Source organism: Ranitomeya variabilis, chromosome 1 (assembly GCF_051348905.1).
Source record: "Ranitomeya variabilis isolate aRanVar5 chromosome 1, aRanVar5.hap1, whole genome shotgun sequence".
Taxonomy (NCBI): Eukaryota; Metazoa; Chordata; class Amphibia; order Anura; family Dendrobatidae; genus Ranitomeya; species Ranitomeya variabilis.
Genome location: NC_135232.1, coordinates 27,906,614 through 27,931,139, shown reverse-complemented (window position 1 = coordinate 27,931,139; position 24,526 = coordinate 27,906,614). Strand labels below are relative to the sequence as shown.

The 24,526-nt window shown below is 37.4% G+C and overlaps 1 protein-coding gene across 1 annotated transcript in view; it reads right to left on the bottom strand.

Annotated features, from left to right (window-relative positions):
* Window positions 1–2,356: 2,356 nt before the first annotated feature.
* GDNF (glial cell derived neurotrophic factor) overlaps window positions 2,357–24,526 on the bottom strand; it is a 40,505-nt gene continuing 18,335 nt past the window's right edge. Inside the window, exon 3 of the mRNA XM_077281532.1 lies at window positions 2,357–3,776. Within this exon, the coding sequence (XP_077137647.1) occupies window positions 3,295–3,776 (482 nt within the window). The 3' untranslated portion in view covers window positions 2,357–3,294. The remainder of the gene's footprint in view (window positions 3,777–24,526) is intronic.

The window sequence follows — 24,526 nt, the reverse complement described above, 5'->3', positions numbered from 1 at the left end:
GTTAAAAAATGAATATTGTACAAAAATAAAGTTTGTAGAGAACTTTGGTTGAGTAACACAAATGAACAAAACATAACTCAGGTGAAATTTAAACCTTCAGAAAAGCAAATAGTTATAGCTTCATACCGTCGGGGAAGAATATATACGAATATCACAGACTTTACCCCTTTTTTTCAATCATAGATAGCAAAAAACTGCAAAGCTGAAATCTCCCGGCATCCCCTGCTTGTTCAGAGTCTGCACAATGCTTGTTCTGATGTTTTACATTCTGGAAAGTGTCGTCTACATACCGGCCACAGGACAGTCGTATGATACAGGAAGTACAAACTGTATAGAATTGCATTATGGGAGCTCAGCTGAGAAGTTAGGGGAGTGAATACCAAACAACTTGCTGACAGTTTCCAGCAGAATTGGAAATGGAGATCTGTTTTAAGACCCTCATCTTCCAGTGCGCAAATCAACAGAATTGTTAAAGCAGACATGGATTAAAGGGGTTGTCCACAACTTAAAAAGTTAATTTTAATGGGTTCAAGGTGGTTTAAGAAGAAAAAAAAATAAAAAAAAAGTTCTTGACTCCCCTATTCCTGGCACCGTGTCCCCCATCAGTCTCCTAAAGTGAGCGTCACATGACTGCTGCAGCCAATCATCGGTCACATGATGCCTCCGATGGATATTGATGCAAGGAGACCTGCAGGGCACAAAGTGCCAAATGCGGAGAAGTGAAGACAATCCGGTAGGTAAAATTTTTCTTTTTTTCATTTCATACACCACCTTGGGGCTATTAAAGTCAACATTTAAAGTAATGGATGACCCCTTTAAGTTTGCCATCTCCAAAATTTGCAATCCGCAATGCCTACTTTGACAAGACACTGAACGAGCCGGGGAGGTGAGGTGGGCACTGGAGGGCTTGCAGTTCCAGGCACTGAGTGCTATACTTCATTTCTCCTGCGGGAGTGCTGCAGTGATATTGAACACTGTTCCCCCACATATCAATACTGATTGCTGGGATCACAATGTGAAATACATTATATATATATATATATATATATATATATATATATATATATATATATATATCTTTGGAATCGATTACTATTTTATTATCATTAATAGACACAGAAAAAAGAAAAGCATTTTTGTAAGATGTAAGCAGTGTCATTGCTGTACAAGGCGGCATTGGGCAGTTAGACTTTTAAGGATGATCATTTCATTTCAAAGAGATTGTCTGAGATTTTACAAAAAAATAAAGCCATGTTTTTCTAAACAGTGCCACTCCTGTCTGCAGGTTGCATGTTGTATTGCACTTTTATTAGAATGAACAGGACTGAGCTGCAATACCACATACAACCTATGGACAGGGATGGCGCTGTTTTTTTTTTTTTATAAAGTAGCTATGATTTTGAAATACAAGCCAAAAACAGAAGACAAAAAAGGGTAAAGTCTGTGATTCTACATCTACCAACATACACTTGCTTGCATTCGTCTCACCGTAGTCGTGAGAACGTGCTTTGCTTTGGCACCATCAATGAGGAAATTGCAATAAATAGGGGAAAAAAAAAAAGAAACATTCATAACTGGACTGTAATAAATAGCAATAACTTAATAATCAATAAATATATTCTATATCTTCATGTATCTGAGTGGATGCATGGCATCAAGTAGTCTGCTCGGTCTCTTGGACCAATTACCAACGTACTGTCAAAAAAATATATATATAGCCCAAAACAAGTTCTGTATACAGCTGTGTTGTAGATGACATTAATGCAGCTCCCAATAAAGACCTTCATGGTGGGCCACATTTGGCTAAAGTAGTTGTCCTCAGCTGATCTAGCCATTTGGTGGGTTCTTCAGGTTCCCCGAGGGCTGGAGTAGGAAAATCTGAAGGCATCCTCCTTTCTGGCATAGCCTATGACTATTACTCAGGGACTCATATGGACCAGAACCAATGGCCATTATTTTCTACATTGGATTCCATACACATTGGGCTATGGCCATATATATAGGGCCAATGACTGGAATCGATCCATTGGAAAGGCTTCCCAGATCTGATTGGATAGGATCTTATCCCGTCTTTTACATGGAATATACAGTCATACCCCTGGGCCCTACTCCATATATTACCTAATTCTGCTAGATCGGTGGTGATGGCTGTGACCCACATGATCCAAAAAGGTCAAATACAAAATGAGATAATAGAAAAAAAGTTGGAGTCCGGCTCAACAGGACTGGATTTTCCTTTTCTTTTTCAAAAGAAAATATACTGCATACAAAAGAAAAAATTTACATGGTCTACATGACCCAGTCGGTCATGTAGACCATGTCATTTTTTTCTTTTGTATGCACGATATTTTCTTTTGAAAAAGAAAAGGAAAATCCAGTCCTGTTGAGCTGAACTCCAATATTTTTCTATTTTCCTTGATGTGAGGCCAGGGCGAGCCTGGAGTCTGAGCCCCAGGTGGATGAGCATAGAGCAACTGGGTGAGCTGGAATAAAATTTCTACAAAACGAGATACTCGGCCAACATATTTTGCCTGTTCTTACACCCCCCATCCATTGTACTAAGGGTGGGTCAGGTATTTCCTATCGAAAATTAACAGATCATAAGATCTTGGCCAGGGGTATGAGTCATCTGACCTTCCATGGTGAAGCCAAGATTCTTTACGACATGATCTTTTCTACTGGGCACTTTATAAGGGCCTAAAAGAGTCCTACTTTACCATAATTTTGGAGTAATAAACTAAAATTAAAAAATAAACATGAAATGTAAGTGATGTCATAAATTACAATAACCTGTGGATCGTGGTAAAGTATGTCAATGGACTAAAGTAATATGTACTAACGTAGCAAAAATTTTAATTAAACCCCAAAATACACAACTATCGGATTATGTAATACACTTGTTTTCTGATGTAACAAAAAGATATACAGGAAAAAAAAAACCTGACATGCATGATGTATAAATGCCGGTGCTTAAAAAGCTGGATATCGACCTTTCCAGTCAACACTGCTGGTGAGTCACGTATAGAAAAATCGGCAAAATGCCGTTCCCCTCGTAAGAGTAGTGTCTGCTGCCTACATCTCTCATGTGGAGGGATTTATTTTAAAATTTTTATCCTGGCACTCACTGGATAAATGCCACAACAGGTTTCCATGATAGCTCCATGCCCAACCATCCTTGGTCCTCTTCTCCATTTCTGTCGTCCGGGAGACCGCTATGGGGGGAATCTTGATCCCTTTCTTTGCCTTATTTCAGGAATGCAATACACACTGCCGCATGGCTTTCCAAAAATAAAATCATACACATCCACATTTCTTAGCGGAATGTTGCCTCAATGTATGGTAAACTAAATTGTCATCCAAGAATGAAACATCGTCATCAAATGCAATAGGCCTGCAACACGCTTGCTTCACCTTGTCATTAACCAACTTTTTCTTGATCGTCAAGTTTTTTAGAATTTGGTCGTAAGTTGTCTCTGGGTTATTACAAGACCCACTGCAGTACCGGAACTTTAGTTCTTCCTTGGCTTCATAGCCCAATCCCAAGTCCGTCACATTCAAGTGTATCTCCCTAAGAACACATCCCTTGTTTCTCCTTTTTCTAGTATCCTTGCTCGACTTTTTACTGGAATTCTGAGTGTCTGTTGAAGCAGCGAGCCTCCCTCGGTCTCGTCTGGGGAGGGATTGCTTGTTGGATGACCTCCGAAGTCTTTTTATCGTGTCCTGAATAAACTCCAACACATCATCAAACTGATCTGGATAGTCTTCGGGTACTTCAGCTGCATTTTCAAGGATGGAAAAAAAACAGAAATATTAGAATATCATGTTATAACAGCTTGTGAGCAATTTTAAAAATATCATGTAGCAACAGCTCCTAAAATTATTGGCTTCTTTTTGCATATGTAAATGAAGAATTTTAGTTTTTTGTGACTGAAGAGTAAACACAGATTTCACATTTCTTAATAAAAGATTCATCATATTGGAAAAATATGTGTCTATGTGGATGGATGTTGTGTAATGTTTTTATGAGCATGCATTAATAATAAAATTGTGAATAGCTCAAAATATATGAAAACAAAAACATTGCCAACTAATTACACCAAGACAATCATTTTGTAAATTGGATTGCACCAATCGAAGTATTACTTAATGGCTGACTATTTAATACATAGCCTGAGTCTTTCAGAGTAGCTTCTCTTCTAGCTACCGGTAATTAAGACTTGATCCAAACAAGATTAATTATAAGATTTCTTACTATAAAACAATTAAATATCTTGAAATATTGTCTAAAAGCATAGTACAGTTTACCCCTTTTCATCATCAGATTTATAGTATAATTGTGTATATGTATCAAAGAACTGTCATTTGGTTAAGATATGTCTTTGGGTTACTGCTGCACCCATTGCGGTTCCCAAATTTTATCACAAAAGATACCTATATTATTCTAAGGCTTGATTTATATTTTCAGTATACACAAGGTAAAATTGTTATTTCCAGCAACCTTCTGGGTAATTGCACAGAGTGTTCATAGTTGTAGTGCTTCACATGATAGGGAGGGTGTGGGAGGAATTTTTGCGGGAGGGAGATAATACAAGCCTATGTGTATATTGTAATATATACAAGGTAGGACAGGCTGGTTTATCAAAAAGATCTGTGCTGGTTCCAAACTATGTAACTCAGACCACATACATACGTTTAAATGTAGATCTATATGATTAATGACAAATCTCTCATAATATCTATACTAATATCAAATATCAAAACTCTGCACCAATAGCCAAGAAAATCTTTTTAGACACAAGGAAAAGGGAGTTTTAGATTTAATTTAGAAAATTATATTCTTAATACACAGGACAAACTACTTAAAAGTAAAATCTAGCTAAACAATCGTAAAAAAAAAAAAAAGTGATCTTGAACCACTACAGATTTCCAAAACAAGAGCTCCTGATACAGGCTCAGACCCCTGTGGCATTGCACAGAAATTTGTATTACAGGGAATCTGACACAAGATCTAAGTAACAGGAGGATTAATAAATGTCACAATTTGGACAAATGGGCGTCAAAAGCTAGGGGTGTGTCCATACACAATATGAAGCTGTCCAATCAGTGCTGACAGTAGGGACACACCCCTTTGTGATAAAGAATGGTAATGCATTAAGACTGGCGTTTTATATGCCTCTGTGCGCCTCGCCAGAAATGTTCCTCCAGGGTTTAACTGGAAGATCATTTCTGGAGTAAGAAATGCGATCACCTTTAATGAATTTGATGCGCAGGTGTAGCCAAGTCGAGTCCACCTGGCTCCGCCGCAGCTCCACCTATTTTGATGGAGCTCACTGAAACGGTTGTAAAAACGCCAAAAGTTGAAAAAAAGTTTGTGCAAACGTAACATTTTGTTACTTGTTAACATGTTCTACGTCTTCTGGCATAGTCACTTTGATTAATGGGAACCTAATTAGTCAATTTATGAATTAAGCTCTATGAGAAATAAAGGAATCTTCGAATGTTAATGAATGTAACGCCACTAGCAGGAAAGTGACTGCAGCTCTGGAGTATAATACAGGAGGTAACTCAGGATCAGTAATGTAATGTATGTACACAGTGACTGCACCAGCAGAATAGTGAGTGCAGCTCTGGGGTATAATACAGGATGTAACTCAGAATCAGTAACGTAATGTATGTACACAGTGACTGCACCAGCAGAATAGTGAGTGCAGCTCTGGAGTATAATACAGGATGTAACTCAGGATCAGTAATGTAATGTATGTACACAGTGACTGCACCAGCAGAATAGTGAGTGCAGCTCTGGAGTATAATACAGGATGTAACTCAGGATCAGTAATGTAATGTATGTACACAGTGACTGCACCAGCAGAATAGTGAGTGCAGCTCTGGGGTATAATACAGGATGTAACTCAGGATCAGTAATGTAATGTATGTACACGGTGATTGCACCAGCAGAATAGTGAGTGCAGCTCTGGAGTATAATACAGGATGTAACTCAGGATCAGTAATGTAATGTATGTACACTGTGACGGCACCAGCAGAATAGTGAGTGCAGCTCTGGGGTATAATAAAGGAAGTAACTAAGGATCAGTAATCTATTGTATGTACACAGTGACTGCACCAGCAAAATAGTGACTGCAGCTCTGGGGTATAATACAGGATGTAACTCAGGATCAGTAATGTAATGTATGTACACAGCGACTGCACCAGCAGAATAGTGAGTGCAGCTCTGGGGTATAATACAGGATGTAACTCAGGATCAGTAATGTATGTACACGGTGATTGCACCAGCAGAATAGTGAGTGCAGCTCTGGAGTATAATACAGGATGTAACTCAGGAACAGTCATGTATTGTATGTACACAGTGACTGCACCAGCAGAATAGTGAGTGCAGCTCTGGGGTATAATACAGGATGTAACTCAGGATCAGTAATGTAATGTATGTACACAGTGACTGCACCAGCAGAATAGTGAGTGCAGCTCTGGGGTATAATACAGGGTGTAACTCAGGATCAGTAATGTAATGTATGTACACAGTGACTGCACCAGCAGAATAGTGAGTGCAGCTCTGGGGTATAATACAGGGTGTAACTCAGGATCAGTAATGTAATGTATGTACACGGTGACTGCACCAGCAGAATAGTGAGTGCAGCTGTGGGGTATAATACAGGATGTAACTCAGGATCAGTAATGTAATGTATGTACATAGTGACTGCACCAGCAGAATAGTGAGTGCAACTCTGGAGTATAATACAGGATGTAACTCAGGATCAGTAATGTAATGTATGTACACAGTGACTGCACCAGCAGAATAGTGAGTGCAGCTCTGGAGTATAATACAGGATGTAACTCTGGATCAGTAATGTATGTACACAGTGACTGCACCACCAGAATAGTGAGTGCAGCTCTGGGGTATAATACAGGATGTAACTCAGGATCAGTAATGTAATGTATGTACACAGTGATTGCAACCGCAGAATAGTGAGTGCAGCTCTGGGGTATAACACAGGATGTAACTCAGGATCAGTAATGTAATGTATGTACACAGTCACTGCACCAGCAGAATAGTGAGTGCAGCTCTGGGGTATAATACAGGATGTAACTCAGGATCAGTAATGTAATGTATGTACACAGTGACTGCACCAGCAGAATAGTGAGTGCAGCTCTGGAGTATAATACAGGATGTAACTCAGGATCAGTAATGTAATGTATGTACACAGTGACTGCACCAGCAGAATAGTGAGTGCAGCTCTGGAGTATAATACAGGATGTAACTCAGGATCAGTAATGTAATATGTATGTACACAGTGACTGCACCAGCAGAATAGTGAGTGCAGCTCTGGAGGATAATACAGGATGTAAGTGATAAACAGTAGAGGATTCCACCAGCAGTAGATAAGAGAAAAATAGATGTATCTTATATTTTTTATGTTGACACGGAGGCTGCTGCGCTGTCTGGTTTGTATATAATGCAATCCTAACAGCTGGCACCTGTTCACACTTGCTTTATGTCAAGAGGTGCTGGTCAGTTTTTTTTATAGCTGTAGTCGTACTGACCATCCCTTCCTAAATGCCTAATATTACTGTACATATCCTGGTGCTTAGGTCACTTCACCCCCCTCAGGGATTACACCCTGCCATGTCGCTCCATGAAGGCTGTCACTGACAGAAATGACAGAACAGGTGCTCTCATACCACGACCAGGCCCCTACATGCAAGACGGCACCACAAACATCTGTGGAGGGCGATGGGTGTCATGTGCATGTTCCCGTAGTAAATCATACCACCCTGGAAACCAGCCAGTTGGTTGCTTTAATGGATGCCTACTTCCACAAACATTGTAGCTCAGTGATCTTTATTTCAATATGGATGAACTGCAATACCGCACACAACCAGTGAACAGGTGTGGCGCTGTTCCTGAAGGAAAGCAGCCATGTTATTCTAATACTGCACAGTCTCTTTAAATCGCAGACACCCATGGAGACGAGAATAATCACCAGATGTGAAGTTTGCAAGTCAAAAGACCGCTCGCTGATAGCACAAATACTCGTCGTCTCGGGTGTCCCCAGGAGCTTTCCTGTCTATAAGCTGCATACAAATGTGGATCAAGTTATTCACTTGTTCCATTGACATTCATGATGTCTTGTTTGCTTGATTACCCGTTCTTGCTCCGATGAATATTCTATTTGATTATGCAAATTTTTGCTTCACAGGCTGCGTCAATACAAGCGCCTTCTACACCGCGGAGCCGGAGCTCCGGCATTGTGTTCTGCTGCCGCGCTAACGTGAATGGCGGTTATCACGGAATTCGGCTGCTAATACGGTATCAAGATGATTATTGCGTTGTGTGGTGAGGACACATGCAGAAAAAAAAAATCTGCCTCAGCATTACAGTTTTATTACATTTTATTAAGGGTTTAATAGTGAAATATCAATCACACCATTTTTTTTTTACGTCCTTTACCGATTCCTGTAAATAATTTTGTCGCTGTGATGGGCGACTACAGTGACACCAAATATGTCCTTGTTATTTGCAGATTTGCAATGTTCATTATTTAAAAAAAAAAATTAAATATAACTTTTTCATTATTATGTTTTAGTAATTTTATAGGATGAAAAAAAAAATCTCTTAGGTCGGGGTCACAATACGAGAAACTTGCGCGAGTCTCTTGCATCAATACCCAGCAGCACTGCCGCCGGCACTTGGGACCGCAGTGTGCGGCTGTATGTATGCAACTGAACGAGACCTAGATAAGGCAGGATGGTAACACTATATATACTATGACAATATGGGAGAGAGGAGGGTAGTACAGGAGGGAAGTGTGTGCTCCAATATGGCCTCCTCTATACAGACAATACAGGAGGGAAGTGTGTGCTCCAATATGGCCGCCTCTATACAGACAATACAGGAGGGAAGTGTGTGCTCCAATATGGCCTCCTCTATACAGACAATACAGGAGGGAAGTGTGTGCTCCAATATGGCCGCCTCTATACAGACAATACAGGAGGGAAGTGTGTGCTCCAATATGGCCTCCTCTATACAGACAATACAGGAGGGAAGTGTGTGCTCCAATATGCATACCTCCCAACCGTCCCGATTTCAGCGTGACAGTCCCGCTTTGGCACCGGGGTCCCGCTGTCCCGCTTCGGGCATTTAAAATCCCGAATTTGCGGCCGCCGGTGAAGCCCCGCCCACTTCCGGGACGTAGAGAGAGCCCGATTAGTACCCGCTGTTCGTTCCGTTCCCTGGGACTGCGTTGTAGCCACGCCCCCTTGAGTTGCCTCACCGCCCGCCTCCGGCTTCCTCCTCAACTATAGACGTGGGCGGACTCTGAGGACAGAGCGGCAGCACCCGGACTGGTTTCTGGCACGGGGGCAGAGTTGTGAGACACTCCGTGTCTGTGTGACCGCGGGAGCAGTGAGCGGATCTCCAGACTGTAAGTGAATGTATGTGTCTCTCCCCCTCTCCATGCAGCGCTGCCCTGCTGCGGTTACAGCAGAGACTCTGACAGCATAGGAGGACTGACAAACTAAACTTTGTCTCCCCATGGTGCGCGCACCCCGCTCCCACTCTCCCCCTGGTACCCATCCATCGGATTCTCCACCAACCTGGTGCAGCACCCCTTACATTCTATGGGGGCTGCCACCTGCCTGCGTTACATTCTATGGGGGCTGCCACCTGCCTGCGTTACATTCTATGGGGGCTGCCACCTGCCTGCGTTACATTCTATGGGGGCTGTGCAGCATTATATTCTATGGGGACTGAGCTGTAATGCTGGATACAGCAGTCAGCGGCGCAGCTGGATGACACCATTCAGCGCCGTGGGAGTGGAAGCTGCCGGCTGCTGCGAGGGAGCGCGGTGAAAGGTGTTTGTGTGTACTGATGGAGAAGGCAATGATGGGGGTGGGGTAACCATGTGTGGCCATTATACTGCACCCAGCATTGTGTGGGGCCATTATACTGTACCCAGCATTGTGTGGCCATTATACTATACCCAGCATCGTGTGGGGCCATTATACTGTACAAAGCATCATGTGGCGCCATTATACTGTATGGACCATCACGTGGGGCAAGTATACTGTACGCAGCATCATGTGGGGCCATTATACAGTATGGAGCATAATGTGGCCAATGGCCATTGTACAGTATGGAGCGTCGTGTGTGGCCATATTTTTTTGTTCATAATTATTGTTAACGAAACATTGTCAGAAGTGCTAAATGGGTGTGGTTGGGGCGTGGCTAGTTGTGAAATGGGTGTGGCCTAAAACTTGCCGCGGCGCGCTGCGCGCGCCGCTGACTTTGTCCCCCTTTCCCTTCCCCTAAAGTTGGGAGGTATGAATATGGCCACCTCTATACAGACAATACAGGAGGGAAGTGTGTGCTCCAATATGGCCTCCTCTATACAGACTATACAGGAGGGAAGTGTGTGCTCCAATATGGCCGCCTCTATACAGACAATACAGGAGGGAAGTGTGTGCTCCAATATGGCCGCATCTATACAGACTATACAGGAGGGAAGTGTGTGCTCCAATATGGCCGCCTCTATACAGACAATACAGGAGGGAAGTGTGTGCTCCTATATGGCCTCCTCAATACAGCTGCGTTTGAGGCTCTTTAATAGTACAGAAAGGCTTTGATTCTGTGCTAAAAAATGCAACAACATTTTTTTTAAATGCATTTTTTTTTTACAGGCTCCAAATAGCAGCTTGTAGAGGAAAAAATGCACCAAAATCGCAGGGTTCAGCAGCATTGTTAGACACACAGAGGGCAGAGATTTCAAGGAATCACGTTATTTGGACATCTAGGCTTTGTTCACATGTAGAGTAAATGCTGCAATTTTTCTGCTGATTTGTTTTGCACAGAAATTCTGTTGTTTAACTGTACAAGCAATGTGGATGTGATTTTATGAAAACAGCGTCCCCTGTGGTCCAAAGATGCTGCTGAACTGTGCGATTTGGGCAATTTTTTTTTCCTTTGTGGAGCCTGAAAAGAACACATGTAGAAAACATTGCTGCATTTTTAAGTGCAGAATCAAAGATTTTCTGTACTTTAAAAAAAAATTACAAATGCGGATTCACATCAGCACGAAAAATGCAACAAATAATGCAGTAATACAATTTAAACTACATGAATTTGTCTGTAAATTGCTTAATTTCATTTTAATCCATAATTACTTTTCATTTAACAGCAAATTTAAAATTTTACCATCAAATCAGAGGCACTGCCATGGGGACCGCATGCACCCCCACTTACGCCAATCTTTACTTGGTGTGGTGGGAAGATACTCTAGTTTTCAGTGAAACATATGCCTTTTGGTGGACATCCGTAACCTTTGGGGACGATATATAGATGATGTCCTGATACAGTGGGCCGATGATACCAATTTTTTCAATAGATTTGTACAAGATTTAGACATAAATACACTAAGTCTGAGGTATACTTCTGAGATTAATCTAAGATCATTTGACCTCCTTGATATTACCTTTGAAAAAGGATATGGGAGAAAGTGTACAAAACAAGAATTTGTAGGAAAACACTTCCACCAACAATTTTCTTCAGTGGAATAGTCATCACCCTCTAAGCCTGAGAAATAGTATCTTGAAGGGACAATACCTGCGGGTTAAATGCAATTGCTCCTCCCTCCTCTACAACGTCTCACACTCAGGAGCGACAACTGAGAAATAAGTTCCTTGAGAAAGTCCTTAATGATGCCTTCCTGAATGACAATTTTAAAGGGAAGATCCATGCAACTTAGGTCTAACACAAAAACTGACAGGAATGACCCTCTACTGAGAAATATTGGTACATTTGTTGATCGAGCCACTGGGTTAGAGATGTTTTTACCAAACATTGGAACATTCTCAAAGAAGACCCAAGTCATCTCAACCTTTTTCCTCTTATACCAACTATTACATTTAGGAAGGGCAGATCAATCAGGAACCAATTGATCCATAGTACTTATACACCTCCAAAATGGACGGGTACTTGGTTGGACCAAAAAAATCTTGGTGCCTTTTAGATTTGGTGGCTGTTTATACTGTCAATACATTCGCAATTCCAATGAAAGTGCCACGATGGGACATGTTTATAAAAGCAAGCATTTTACGAACTGAAAAACTGCCAGTGTAGTTTATCTCTTTAAATATTTTTGCCTCATAGATTATATAGGCAAAACTAAAAGAACTCGGGAAGAGAATTGGGAATCACCTAGGAGATATCCGCAATGCCAATGATACCTCAATTTCAAGGCACTTTAGAGAGATACATAGTGGGGACCTAAAATATTTTTGATTTATTGTAATTGAAGTTGTCAAACCCTCACCTGGAGGGGGTAATTGGGATAAAGAATGTTACAAAAGGAGACCAAATTGACCCTAAGGGTCTAAATGAACAGTTACATTTTGGTTGTTTTTTTGTAAGTTTGAATTTTGTCTCTTGTTCTTTTTTTACCTTCTGAACTGGTTCCATATCTATGTAATCCCACTAAAATACATCGATGGGAGTTTCAGATTACATATTGTGGTCTTTACTGGAGGATGTCTGTTTATTAGCTTTGTAATTAGATCATATTTAACATAAGTGGCATCATACATAATGAGATTGACCGGGAGGATGGTATAACAGGATTTATCATCCTTTTACCTTCACTCTGACGGCTTTTAAATATTCATTGTTATGTTGTGATGTCAATAATGGAATATTATCAGAGTTATAACCTCATAAAGTGACAGTGGTCAGATTAAAAAAAAAAGAAAATTGGCCTGATCATTAAGGGGTTAAAGAAGCGCTCCATCAAAACTTTTATATTCTCTTAATATATTGTAGTCATCATATTATACAGCACTGTGCACTTACAATTGCTCATTTTGCCTTTGTACCCGGCTAATTTGTCTCTTTTCTCTGCTCTATGTAGAAGCAGGAAGTCTCTTGTCCTTGCATTTATCATCCCCCACTTCAACCCCTGACCAGCTGCTCTTTCCCCCCTCTGCCATGGACTTTTGAACTGTCTTATGACTCATACCTGGAAAATTGACCTCCTGTTTCTACATAAACTTGGAAGGATTTAACTTGTCAGTTAATAATCACGTGATATCATAGACCTAATGGAAAAGAGAAGAATTAGCTGGGTAGAAAGGCAAAATGAGCAATTGTAAGTACACAGTGCTGTATAATATGATGACTGAAATATATTGGGAGGAGGATAAAATGATGAAACGTAAGGGAAATGATCATCAGAAAATGACCTATTGTTCAATCTTTTGGGTTAAATTTATTTTTTAGATGTTTTTGGCAATGTTTGTGAAATGGATTCTGTGTTATCAGCTGTATATAGAGGTGTTATCAGTCATTGTACAGGAGGAGGAGGTGAGCTGTGACCACCTATTGTGAATGGTGGATCCTGTGTTATCTACTGTATATAGAGGTGTTATCAGTCATTGTACAGGAGGAGGAGGTGAGCTGTGACATCACCTATTGTGAATGGTGGATCCTGTGTTATCTACTGTATATAGAGGTGTTATCAGTCATTGTACAGGAGGAGGAGGAGGTGAGCTGTGACATCACCTATGATAATGATCCTTTATCAGCTGTATATGGGGGTGTTATATGTCACTGTACTTTGTCCTCTGATGATAATATAACCTGCTAAATGATGAGATCGCCTGCTGAAATCTCATCTTGAAAACATGGAAAGTATGAGACTGGCCCAGTGGCCTGTTACAATTACAGGATCATTCATTTTGTGTTTTAGAAAAAAAAGTGATATGGAAAGAAAACAAAACATTGCCAAAACGTAAAAAAAAACAATAATGTAACACAAAAACCTGATTTAGGCACTAGGACATTTTCTGATGATGGCTTCCCTTTAAAGGGGTCACCAGAAAGTCATAAAGGCTTATCAGATAATCGTATTGGGGTGGTCTGGATAGTGGGTCCGCCATCAATGGCTACAACAGGGATGAGGCATTCCTCATTGGCCTCTAGTTACAAGACATGGATAATAATGACTCAAGAACAAGATGGTTTCGAAAGGCCAAGGAGACTGTCTGGGCTCCCGACATGTGGACACCACCGATGACAACTTAAGACCATTTGTTTTCAATGATAGAACTGACGCCAATATTTCTTAATTCCTCTAGAAAAGACATTCCATGTTGTCTCCTTGACCCATTCCACCCAAGAAGATAGAACTGATGCCAACAGTTCTTAATTCCTCTAGATAAAGCATTCCATGTTGTCTCCTTGACCCATTCCACCCAAGAAACCATACTGTTCACCAAAGAGTATTAATAGTAATTGAATGTGTATGGACACATATTCCAACCACCATCCGCTCAGTTGACGGTCCACGTTGGGCCCCATTTCTCCTTCTGATCTTCTGATACTTTCTTGATTTGTAGAGAGACAGAAGTTGTCTGATCCAGACAGTGGACAAGTAAAAAATAAGTGATCTTGTATCAGTCTAGAATATGAGATACATGTGCGACGCTGTAAATCTGTCTGTCGTAGACCAAGTGTATTTCACATGAACAGCAGAAGAGGAGTAGAGAGAAACCAAATATTATACAGCCTTATAAAAGGCCACCTAACACCAAAGACGAGGGGATGACCATAAAAACATGCCACCGCTGCCAAACCCAAATAAAAAATAAATCACATAGTAGAAGCAAAAGTTCAGAACTCAAATCTCAAGTCGTGGATGTTCTACAAAATAGGGAAAAATTTTGCCTTTACGAAAGATGTGGAAACCCCTAATTTGCAGATACCACCCCATGGAATACAACATGTTACGACGTGATTGCACGAAAAATGCTGTAACAAGAGATCAAAAAGTCACATACCGGTATATCCCAAAACAGTATTGATAAAAAGTCGTCTCACCCGCAAAAAATAATCCATCACACAGCTGAATCAACTGAAAAATGGAAATGTTACGGGTGTCAGAAAATGGCGACACAATCCAAAAATTATTTTGCAAACTTGAGATTTTCAATAATTCAAATATGGACATGTTTGGTGTCGCCGTAATTGTTTTGATGAGGAGAATCATATTGCGAGGTGATTCTTACCGCAAAATGTAAACCATTATAACAATTATCAAAAAACAATATCAGAATTGCGGGAGTTTTTGTCAAAATTTCACTGCACTTGGAATGTTTTTCTCCCCCATTTTCCAGTCCAATTTGTGTATTTGGGAACATCCAAAGAACAGAAATAAATATTAAAATGATCCAATATACTTTAACATTGTATGGTAGCAGTTTTATTTAGGAATTGAATTTCAGTATTATGTGGGTACCATGTGGCAATGTTACATGTGGACTATGTAGCAGTAATATGTGGATTCCTTACGCATAGTTGAATACTATATAATTTGACCTGAACACTTTAAATTGCGTGTGTTGTATCTAAGCATTAATACTTTGACACTATATGGCGGTACTATGTGCGGTGAAATTATCAGAAAACTGTCTAAAGGAGGAGGAGCATACTTTTATATTAATTATATTATTATATTAAAATATTAACAGTTCTTTCAATCACCCAAAAATTGTAATAACTTGTTCTTTTTCTGCAATCAAATTTTCTGATGCAAAAGGAAGGAAAATATATTCCATGTTTTTCCATTTTAGGCAAAAACCTATTGTTACTCTTGAAAAAAACAAAAAAACAGCCAGTTTGTGTAGTATTAGGAAATAGTCTATAGTTGTGTGAAAAGTGTTTGTCCCCTTCCCGATTTCCTATTCTTTTGCATGTTTGTCACACTTAAATGTTTCACATCATCAAACAAATGTAAATATTAGACAAAGATAACACAAGTAATCACAAAATGCAGTTTATGAATGAAGGTCTTTTATTATTAAGGGAAAAAAGAAATCCAAACCTACAGGATCCTGTGTGAAAAAGTTATTGCGCCCCCTTTTAGCATAAATTGACTGTGATATATCACATCTTTTGGAATCGGAGTTCAATTTCCATAGCCACACACAGGCCTGACTACTGCCTGTTCTCAATCAAGAAATCACTTACATAGGACCTGCCTGACAAAGTGAAGTACCTCAAAAGTTCCTCAAAAGCTAGACATCATGCTGCGATCCAAAGAAATTCTGGAAGAAATGAGAAACAAAGTAATTGAGGTCTATTAGTCTGGACAAGGTTATAAAGCCATGTCTCAGCTTTCAGATTCCATCGAACCACAGTGAGAGCCATTATTCACAAATGGCGAAAACATGGAACATGGCTCTCACAGTGGTTCGCTGGAGTCCCAAAGCTTTATAAATTGCTTTATAACCTTTTCCAGACTGATAGCTCTCAATTACTTTGTTTCTCATTTGTTCCAGAATTTCTTTGGATCGCGGCATCATGTCTAGCTTTTCAGGAACTTTACCTTGTCAGGCAGGTCCTATTTAAGAGATTTCCTGATTGAGAGCAGGTGTGGCTGTAATCAGGCCTGTGTGTGGCTAGGGAATTGGAACCCTGTTAGCCAAATATGTGATAAACCAAAGTTTATGTTAAGAAGGGGAATCACTTTTTCACACCAGGACCTGTAGGTCTGGATTTCTTTTTCCCTTAATGATAAAGATCTTCATTTATAAACTGCATTTTGCGATTACTTGTGTTACCTAATATGTACATTTGTTGGTGCAATATCAGACACAACCAGTGGAAAGATATGGCGCTGTTTTTGAAAGAATGCATGTTTGTCTTCTCCTGGACGACCCCTTTAAATAAATTGGAGTTTACAACATTGTAGTTGTTCTGAGAATGCCATTACATTAAGCTACATCATCAAAGGCTCGATGGCTTTTTTTGAGGTCGATAAATGTTACCAAGTTGCATGAATACTATAATAAGTTCATCATTGGGACGGCATTTCGTAAACAATAAACTGTTTGCAAATGAGAAACACGTTCATCAGTTTCCCAATACCATATGTGATCTAGAGGTAACATGCACAATGTGAGGAATGTGCGGCAGAAAATGTTTTGTCTGTAACTTTTGAAATAGTAAATCCATTATGTTAAAGGGGTTTGTCCTCTTTTGGGGACTTTTTTTTCTTACTGATCTATGCATGTACTTAGGGCTAAAAGTCTTTTTTTTTTTGCAATTGGGTTTTATCATCAATTTTGCACGGTTTCCCTTCTACAGCCTCTGTCTTTCACTATTGCCGGCTGCAGAATGAGTTCACTGAGAATCGGTCAGTCAGCGCACTATGGCGGGCTAAACAGGTAGTTGGTAACTCAGTGTTTTTTGAATTTCTCTCAGCTGAGTTATCACCACAGACAAGATCAAAAGTTGAATGTGCAAGGGAGGAGCGGGTAACAGCAAAACGATATAACATTTTTAAGAAAACGTTAATTGTAAAATTATTTTGCAATTTAAGTAAAAATTTTTTTTAAAGATATCCATAAAGATGGACAACCCTTTAAACTTATCTATTGCTCTCTCTTGAGAAATCATATAGATTTTGGATAAATCTGCACTCATAGTTGCTGACTTGGTATTCTATGTTCCAAAGAGACTTGTGCAAAATGGTAAAAATAAGGACAAAACAAACACAAAATTCTCTTTTCATTAACTTGTCCGAGATGGCAAAAGTACTAATTTAATACATATATTCTTGTACACAGGGGCAGTATTATAGTAGTTATATTCTTGTATATAGGAGCAGTATTATAGTAGTTATATTCTTATACATAGGGGTAGTATTATAGTAGTTATATTATTGTACATAGGGGCAGTATTATAGTAGTTATATTCTTGTATATAGGAGCAGTATAATAGTAGTTATATTCTTGTACACAGGAGCAGTATTATAGTAGTTATATTCTTGTACATAGGGGGCAGTATTATAGTAGTTATATTCTTGTATATAGGAGCAGTATAATAGTAGTTATATTCTTGTATATAGGAGCAGTATAATAGTAGTTATATTCTTGTACACAGGAGCAGTTTTATAGTAGTTATATTCTTGTACATAGGGGCAGTATTATAGTAGTTATATTCTTGTACATAGGGGCAGTATTATAGTAGTTATATTCTTGTACATAGGGGCAGTATTATAGTAGTTATATTCTTGTACATAGGGGGCAGTATTATAGTAGTTATATTCTTGTACATAGGGGCAGTATTATAGCAGTTATATTCTTGTACATGGGGGCAGTATTATAGCAGTTATATTCTTGTACACAGGAGCAGTATTATAGTAGTTATATTCTTGTACATAGGGGCAGTATTATAGTAGTTATTTTCTTGTACATAGGAGCAGTATTATAGTAGTTATATTCTTGTACATAGGGGCAGTATTATAGTAGTTATATTCTTGTACATAGGGGCAGTATTATAGTAGTTATATTCTTGTACATAGGGGCAGTATTATAGTAGTTATATTCTTGTACATAGGGGCAGTATTATAGTAGTTATATTCTTGTACATAGGGGGCAGTATTATAGTAGTTATATTCTTGTACATAGGGGCAGTATTATAGCAGTTATATTCTTGTACATAGGGGGCAGTATTATAGCAGTTATATTCTTGTACACAGGAGCAGTATTATAGTAGTTATATTCTTGTATATAGGGGTAGTATTATAGCAGTTATATTCTTGTACATAGGGGCAGTATTATAGTAGTTATATTCTTGTACATAGAGGCAGTATTATAATAGTTATATTCTTGTACATAGGGAGCAGTATTATAGCAGTTATATTCTTGTACATAGGAGCAGTATTATAGTAGTTATAATCTTGTACATAGTAGCAGTATTATAGTAGTTATATTCTTGTACATAGGGGCAGTATTATAGTAGTTATATTCTTGTACATAGGGGCAGTATTATAGTAGTTATATTCTTGTACATAGGGGGCAGTATTATAGTAGTTATATTCTTGTACATAGGGGCAGTATTATAGCAGTTATATTCTTGTACATAGGGGGCAGTATTATAGCAGTTATATTCTTGTACACAGGAGCAGTATTATAGTAGTTATATTCTTGTACATAGGGGCAGTATTATAGTAGTTATTTTCTTGTACATAGGAGCAGTATTATAGTAGTTATATTCTTGTACATAGGGGCAGTATTATAGTAGTTATATTCTTGTACATAGGGGCAGTATTATAGTAGTTATATTCTTGTACATAGGGGCAGTATTATAGTAGTTATATTCTTGTACATAGGGGCAGTATTATAGTAGTTATATTCTTGTACATAGGGGGCAGTATTATAGTAGTTATATTCTTGTACATAGGGGCAGTATTATAGCAGTTATATTCTTGTACATAGGGGCAGTATTATAGCAGTTATATTCTTGTACACAGGAGCAGTATTATAGTAGTTATATTCTTGTACATAGGGGCAGTATTATAGTAGTTATTTTCTTGTACATAGGAGCAGTATTATAGTAGTTATATTCTTGTACATAGGGGCAGTATTATAGTAGTTATATTCTTGTATATAGGGGTAGTATTATAGCAGTTATATTCTTGTACATAGGGGCAGTATTATAGTAGTTATATTCTTGTACATAGAGGCAGTATTATAATAGTTATATTCTTGTACATAGGGAGCAGTATTATAGCAGTTATATTCTTGTACATAGGAGCAGTATTATAGTAGTTATAATCTTGTACATAGTAGCAGTATTATAGTAGTTATATTCTTGTAAATAGGGGGCAGTATTATAGTAGTTATTTTCTTGTACATAGGAGCAGTATTATAGTAGTTATATTCTTGTACATAGGAGCAGTATTATAGTAGTTATATTCTTGTACATAGGGGCAGTATTATAGTAGTTATATTCTTGTACATAGGGGCAGTATTATAGTAGTTATATTCTTGTACATAGGGGCAGTATTATAGTAGTTATATTCTTGTACATAGGGGCAGTATTATAGTAGTTATATTCTTGTACATAGGGGGCAGTATTATAGTAGTTATATTCTTGTACATAGGGGCAGTATTATAGCAGTTATATTCTTGTACATAGGGGGCAGTATTATAGCAGTTATATTCTTGTACACAGGAGCAGTATTATAGTAGTTATATTCTTGTACATAGGGGCAGTATTATAGTAGTTATTTTCTTGTACATAGGAGCAGTATTATAGTAGTTATATTCTTGTATATAGGGGTAGTATTATAGCAGTTATATTCTTGTACATAGGGGGCAGTATTATAGCAGTTATATTCTTGTACACAGGAGCAGTATTATAGTAGTTATATTCTTGTATATAGGGGTAGTATTATAGCAGTTATATTCTTGTACATAGGGGCAGTATTATAGTAGTTATATTCTTGTACATAGAGGCAGTATTATAATAGTTATATTCTTGTACATAGGGAGCAGTATTATAGCAGTTATATTCTTGTACATAGGAGCAGTATTATAGTAGTTATAATCTTGTACATAGTAGCAGTATTATAGTAGTTATATTCTTGTACATAGGGGCAGTATTATAGTAGTTATATTCTTGTACATAGGGGCAGTATTATAGTAGTTATATTCTTGTACATAGGGGGCAGTATTATAGTAGTTATATTCTTGTACATAGGGGCAGTATTATAGCAGTTATATTCTTGTACATAGGGGGCAGTATTATAGCAGTTATATTCTTGTACACAGGAGCAGTATTATAGTAGTTATATTCTTGTACATAGGGGCAGTATTATAGTAGTTATTTTCTTGTACATAGGAGCAGTATTATAGTAGTTATATTCTTGTACATAGGGGCAGTATTATAGTAGTTATATTCTTGTACATAGGGGCAGTATTATAGTAGTTATATTCTTGTACATAGGGGCAGTATTATAGTAGTTATATTCTTGTACATAGGGGCAGTATTATAGTAGTTATATTCTTGTACATAGGGGGCAGTATTATAGTAGTTATATTCTTGTACATAGGGGCAGTATTATAGCAGTTATATTCTTGTACATAGGGGGCAGTATTATAGCAGTTATATTCTTGTACACAGGAGCAGTATTATAGTAGTTATATTCTTGTACATAGGGGCAGTATTATAGTAGTTATTTTCTTGTACATAGGAGCAGTATTATAGTAGTTATATTCTTGTACATAGGGGCAGTATTATAGTAGTTATATTCTTGTATATAGGGGTAGTATTATAGCAGTTATATTCTTGTACATAGGGGCAGTATTATAGTAGTTATATTCTTGTACATAGAGGCAGTATTATAATAGTTATATTCTTGTACATAGGGAGCAGTATTATAGCAGTTATATTCTTGTACATAGGAGCAGTATTATAGTAGTTATAATCTTGTACATAGTAGCAGTATTATAGTAGTTATATTCTTGTAAATAGGGGGCAGTATTATAGTAGTTATTTTCTTGTACATAGGAGCAGTATTATAGTAGTTATATTCTTGTACATAGGAGCAGTATTATAGTAGTTATATTCTTGTACATAGGGGCAGTATTATAGTAGTTATATTCTTGTACATAGGGGCAGTATTATAGTAGTTATATTCTTGTACATAGGGGCAGTATTATAGTAGTTATATTCTTGTACATAGGGGCAGTATTATAGTAGTTATATTCTTGTACATAGGGGGCAGTATTATAGTAGTTATATTCTTGTACATAGGGGCAGTATTATAGCAGTTATATTCTTGTACATAGGGGGCAGTATTATAGCAGTTATATTCTTGTACACAGGAGCAGTATTATAGTAGTTATATTCTTGTACATAGGGGCAGTATTATAGTAGTTATTTTCTTGTACATAGGAGCAGTATTATAGTAGTTATATTCTTGTACATAGGGGCAGTATTATAGTAGTTATATTCTTGTATATAGGGGTAGTATTATAGCAGTTATATTCTTGTACATAGGGGCAGTATTATAGTAGTTATATTCTTGTACATAGAGGCAGTATTATAATAGTTATATTCTTGTACATAGGGAGCAGTATTATAGCAGTTATATTCTTGTACATAGGAGCAGTATTATAGTAGTTATAATCTTGTACATAGTAGCAGTATTATAGTAGTTATATTCTTGTAAATAGGGGGCAGTATTATAGTAGTTATATTCTTGTACATAGGAGCAGTATTATAGTAGTTATATTCTTGTACATAGGAGGCAGTATTATAGTAGTTATATTCTTGTACATAGGGGCAGTATTATAGTAGTTATATTCTTGTACATAGGAGCAGTATTATAGTAGTTATATTCTTGTACATAGGGGCAGTATTATAGTAGTTATATTCTTGTACATAGGGGCAGTATTATAGTAGTTATATTCTTATACATAGGGGCCAGTATTATAGTAGTTATATTCTTGTACATAGGGACCAGTATTATAGTATAGTAGTTATATTCTTGTACATAGGGACCAGTATTATAGTAGTTATATTCTTATACATAGGGGGCAGTATTATAGTAGTTATATTCTTGTATAAAGGAACAGTATTATAGTAGTTATATTCTTGTACATAGGGGGCAGTATTATAGTAGTTATATTCTTGTACATAGGTGCAGTATTATAGTAGTTATATTCTTGTACATAGGGGCAGTATTATAGTAGTTATATTATTGTACATAGGGGGTAGTGTTATAGTAGTTATATTCTTATACATAGGGGGCAGTATTATAGTAGTTATATTCTTGTACATAGGGGGCAGTATTATAGTAGTTATATTCTTGTACATAGGGGGCAGTATTATAGTAGTTATATTCTTGTACATAGGAGCAGCATTATAGTAGTTATATTCTTGTACATAGGGGCAGTATTATAGTAGTTATATTATTGTACATAGGGGGTAGTGTTATAGTAGTTATATTCTTATACATAGGGGGCAGTATTATAGTAGTTATATTCTTGTACATAGGGAGCAGTATTATAGTAGTTATATTGTTGTACATAGGGGGCAGTATTATAGTAGTTATATTCTTATACATAGGGGGCAGTATTATAGTAGTTATATTCTTGTACATAGGAGCAGTATTATAGTAGTTATATTCTTGTACATAGGAGGCAGCATTATAGTAGTTATATTCTTGTACATAGGAGCAGTATTATAGTAGTTATATTCCTGTACATAGGAGCAGTATTGTAGTAGTTATATTCTTGTACATAGGGGCAGTATTATAGCAGTTATATTCTTGTATATAGGGGCAGTATTATAGTAGTTATAGTCTTGTACATAGGGGCAGTATTATAGTAGTTATATTCTTGTACATGGGAGCAGTATTATAGTAGTTATATTCTTATACATAGGGGGCAGTATTATAGTAGTTATATTCTTGTATATAGGAGCAGTATTATAGTAGTTATATTCTTGTATATAGGTGCTGTATTATAGTAGTTATATTCTTGTACATAGGAGGCAGTATTATAGTAGTTATATTCTTGTACATAGGGGGCAGTATTATAGTAGTTATATTCTTGTACATAGGAGCAGTATTATAGTAGTTATATTCTTGTACATAGGAGGCAGTATTATAGTAGTTATATTCTTGTACATAGGAGCAGTATTATAGTAGTTATATTCTTATACATAGGTGGCAGTATTATAGTAGTTATATTCTTGTATATAGGAGCAGTATTATAGTAGTTATATTCTTGTATATAGGAGCAGTATTATAGTAGTTATATTCCTGTACATAGGGAGCAGTATTATAGTAGTTATATTCCTGTACATAGGAGCAGTATTATAGTAGTAATATTCTTGTACATAGGGGGCAGTATTATAGTAGTTATATTCTTGTATATAGGAGCAGTATTATAGTAGTTATATTCTTGTACATAGGGGGCAGTATTATAGTAGTTATATTCTTGTATATAGGAGCAGTATTATAGTAGTTATATTCCTGTACATAGGGAGCAGTATTATAGTAGTTATATTCCTGTACATAGGAGCAGTATTATAGTAGTAATATTCTTGTACATAGGAGCAGTATTATAGTAGTAATATTCTTGTACATAGGAGCAGTATTATAGTAGTTATATTCCTGTACATAGGGAGCAGTATTATAGTAGTTATATTCCTGTACATAGGAGCAGTATTATAGTAGTAATATTCCTGTACATAGGAGCAGTATTATAGTAGTAATATTCTTGTACATAGGTGGCAGTATTATAGTAGTTATATTCTTGTATATAGGAGCAGTATTATAGTAGTTATATTCCTGTACATAGGGAGCAGTATTATAGTAGTTATATTCCTGTACATAGGAGCAGTATTATAGTAGTGATATTCTTGTACATAGGGGGCAGTATTATAGTAGTTATATTCTTGTATATAGGAGCAGTATTATAGTAGTTATATTCTTGTACATAGGGGCAGTATTATAGTAGTTATATTCTTGTACATAGGAGCAGTATTATAGTAGTTATATTCTTGTACATAGGAGCAGTACTATAGTAGTTATATTCTTGTACATAGGAGCAGTATTATAGTAGTTATATTCTTGTACATAGGAGCAGTACTATAGTAGTTATATTCTTGTACATAGGAGCAGTATTATAGTAGTTATATTCTTGTACATAGGAGCAGTATTAT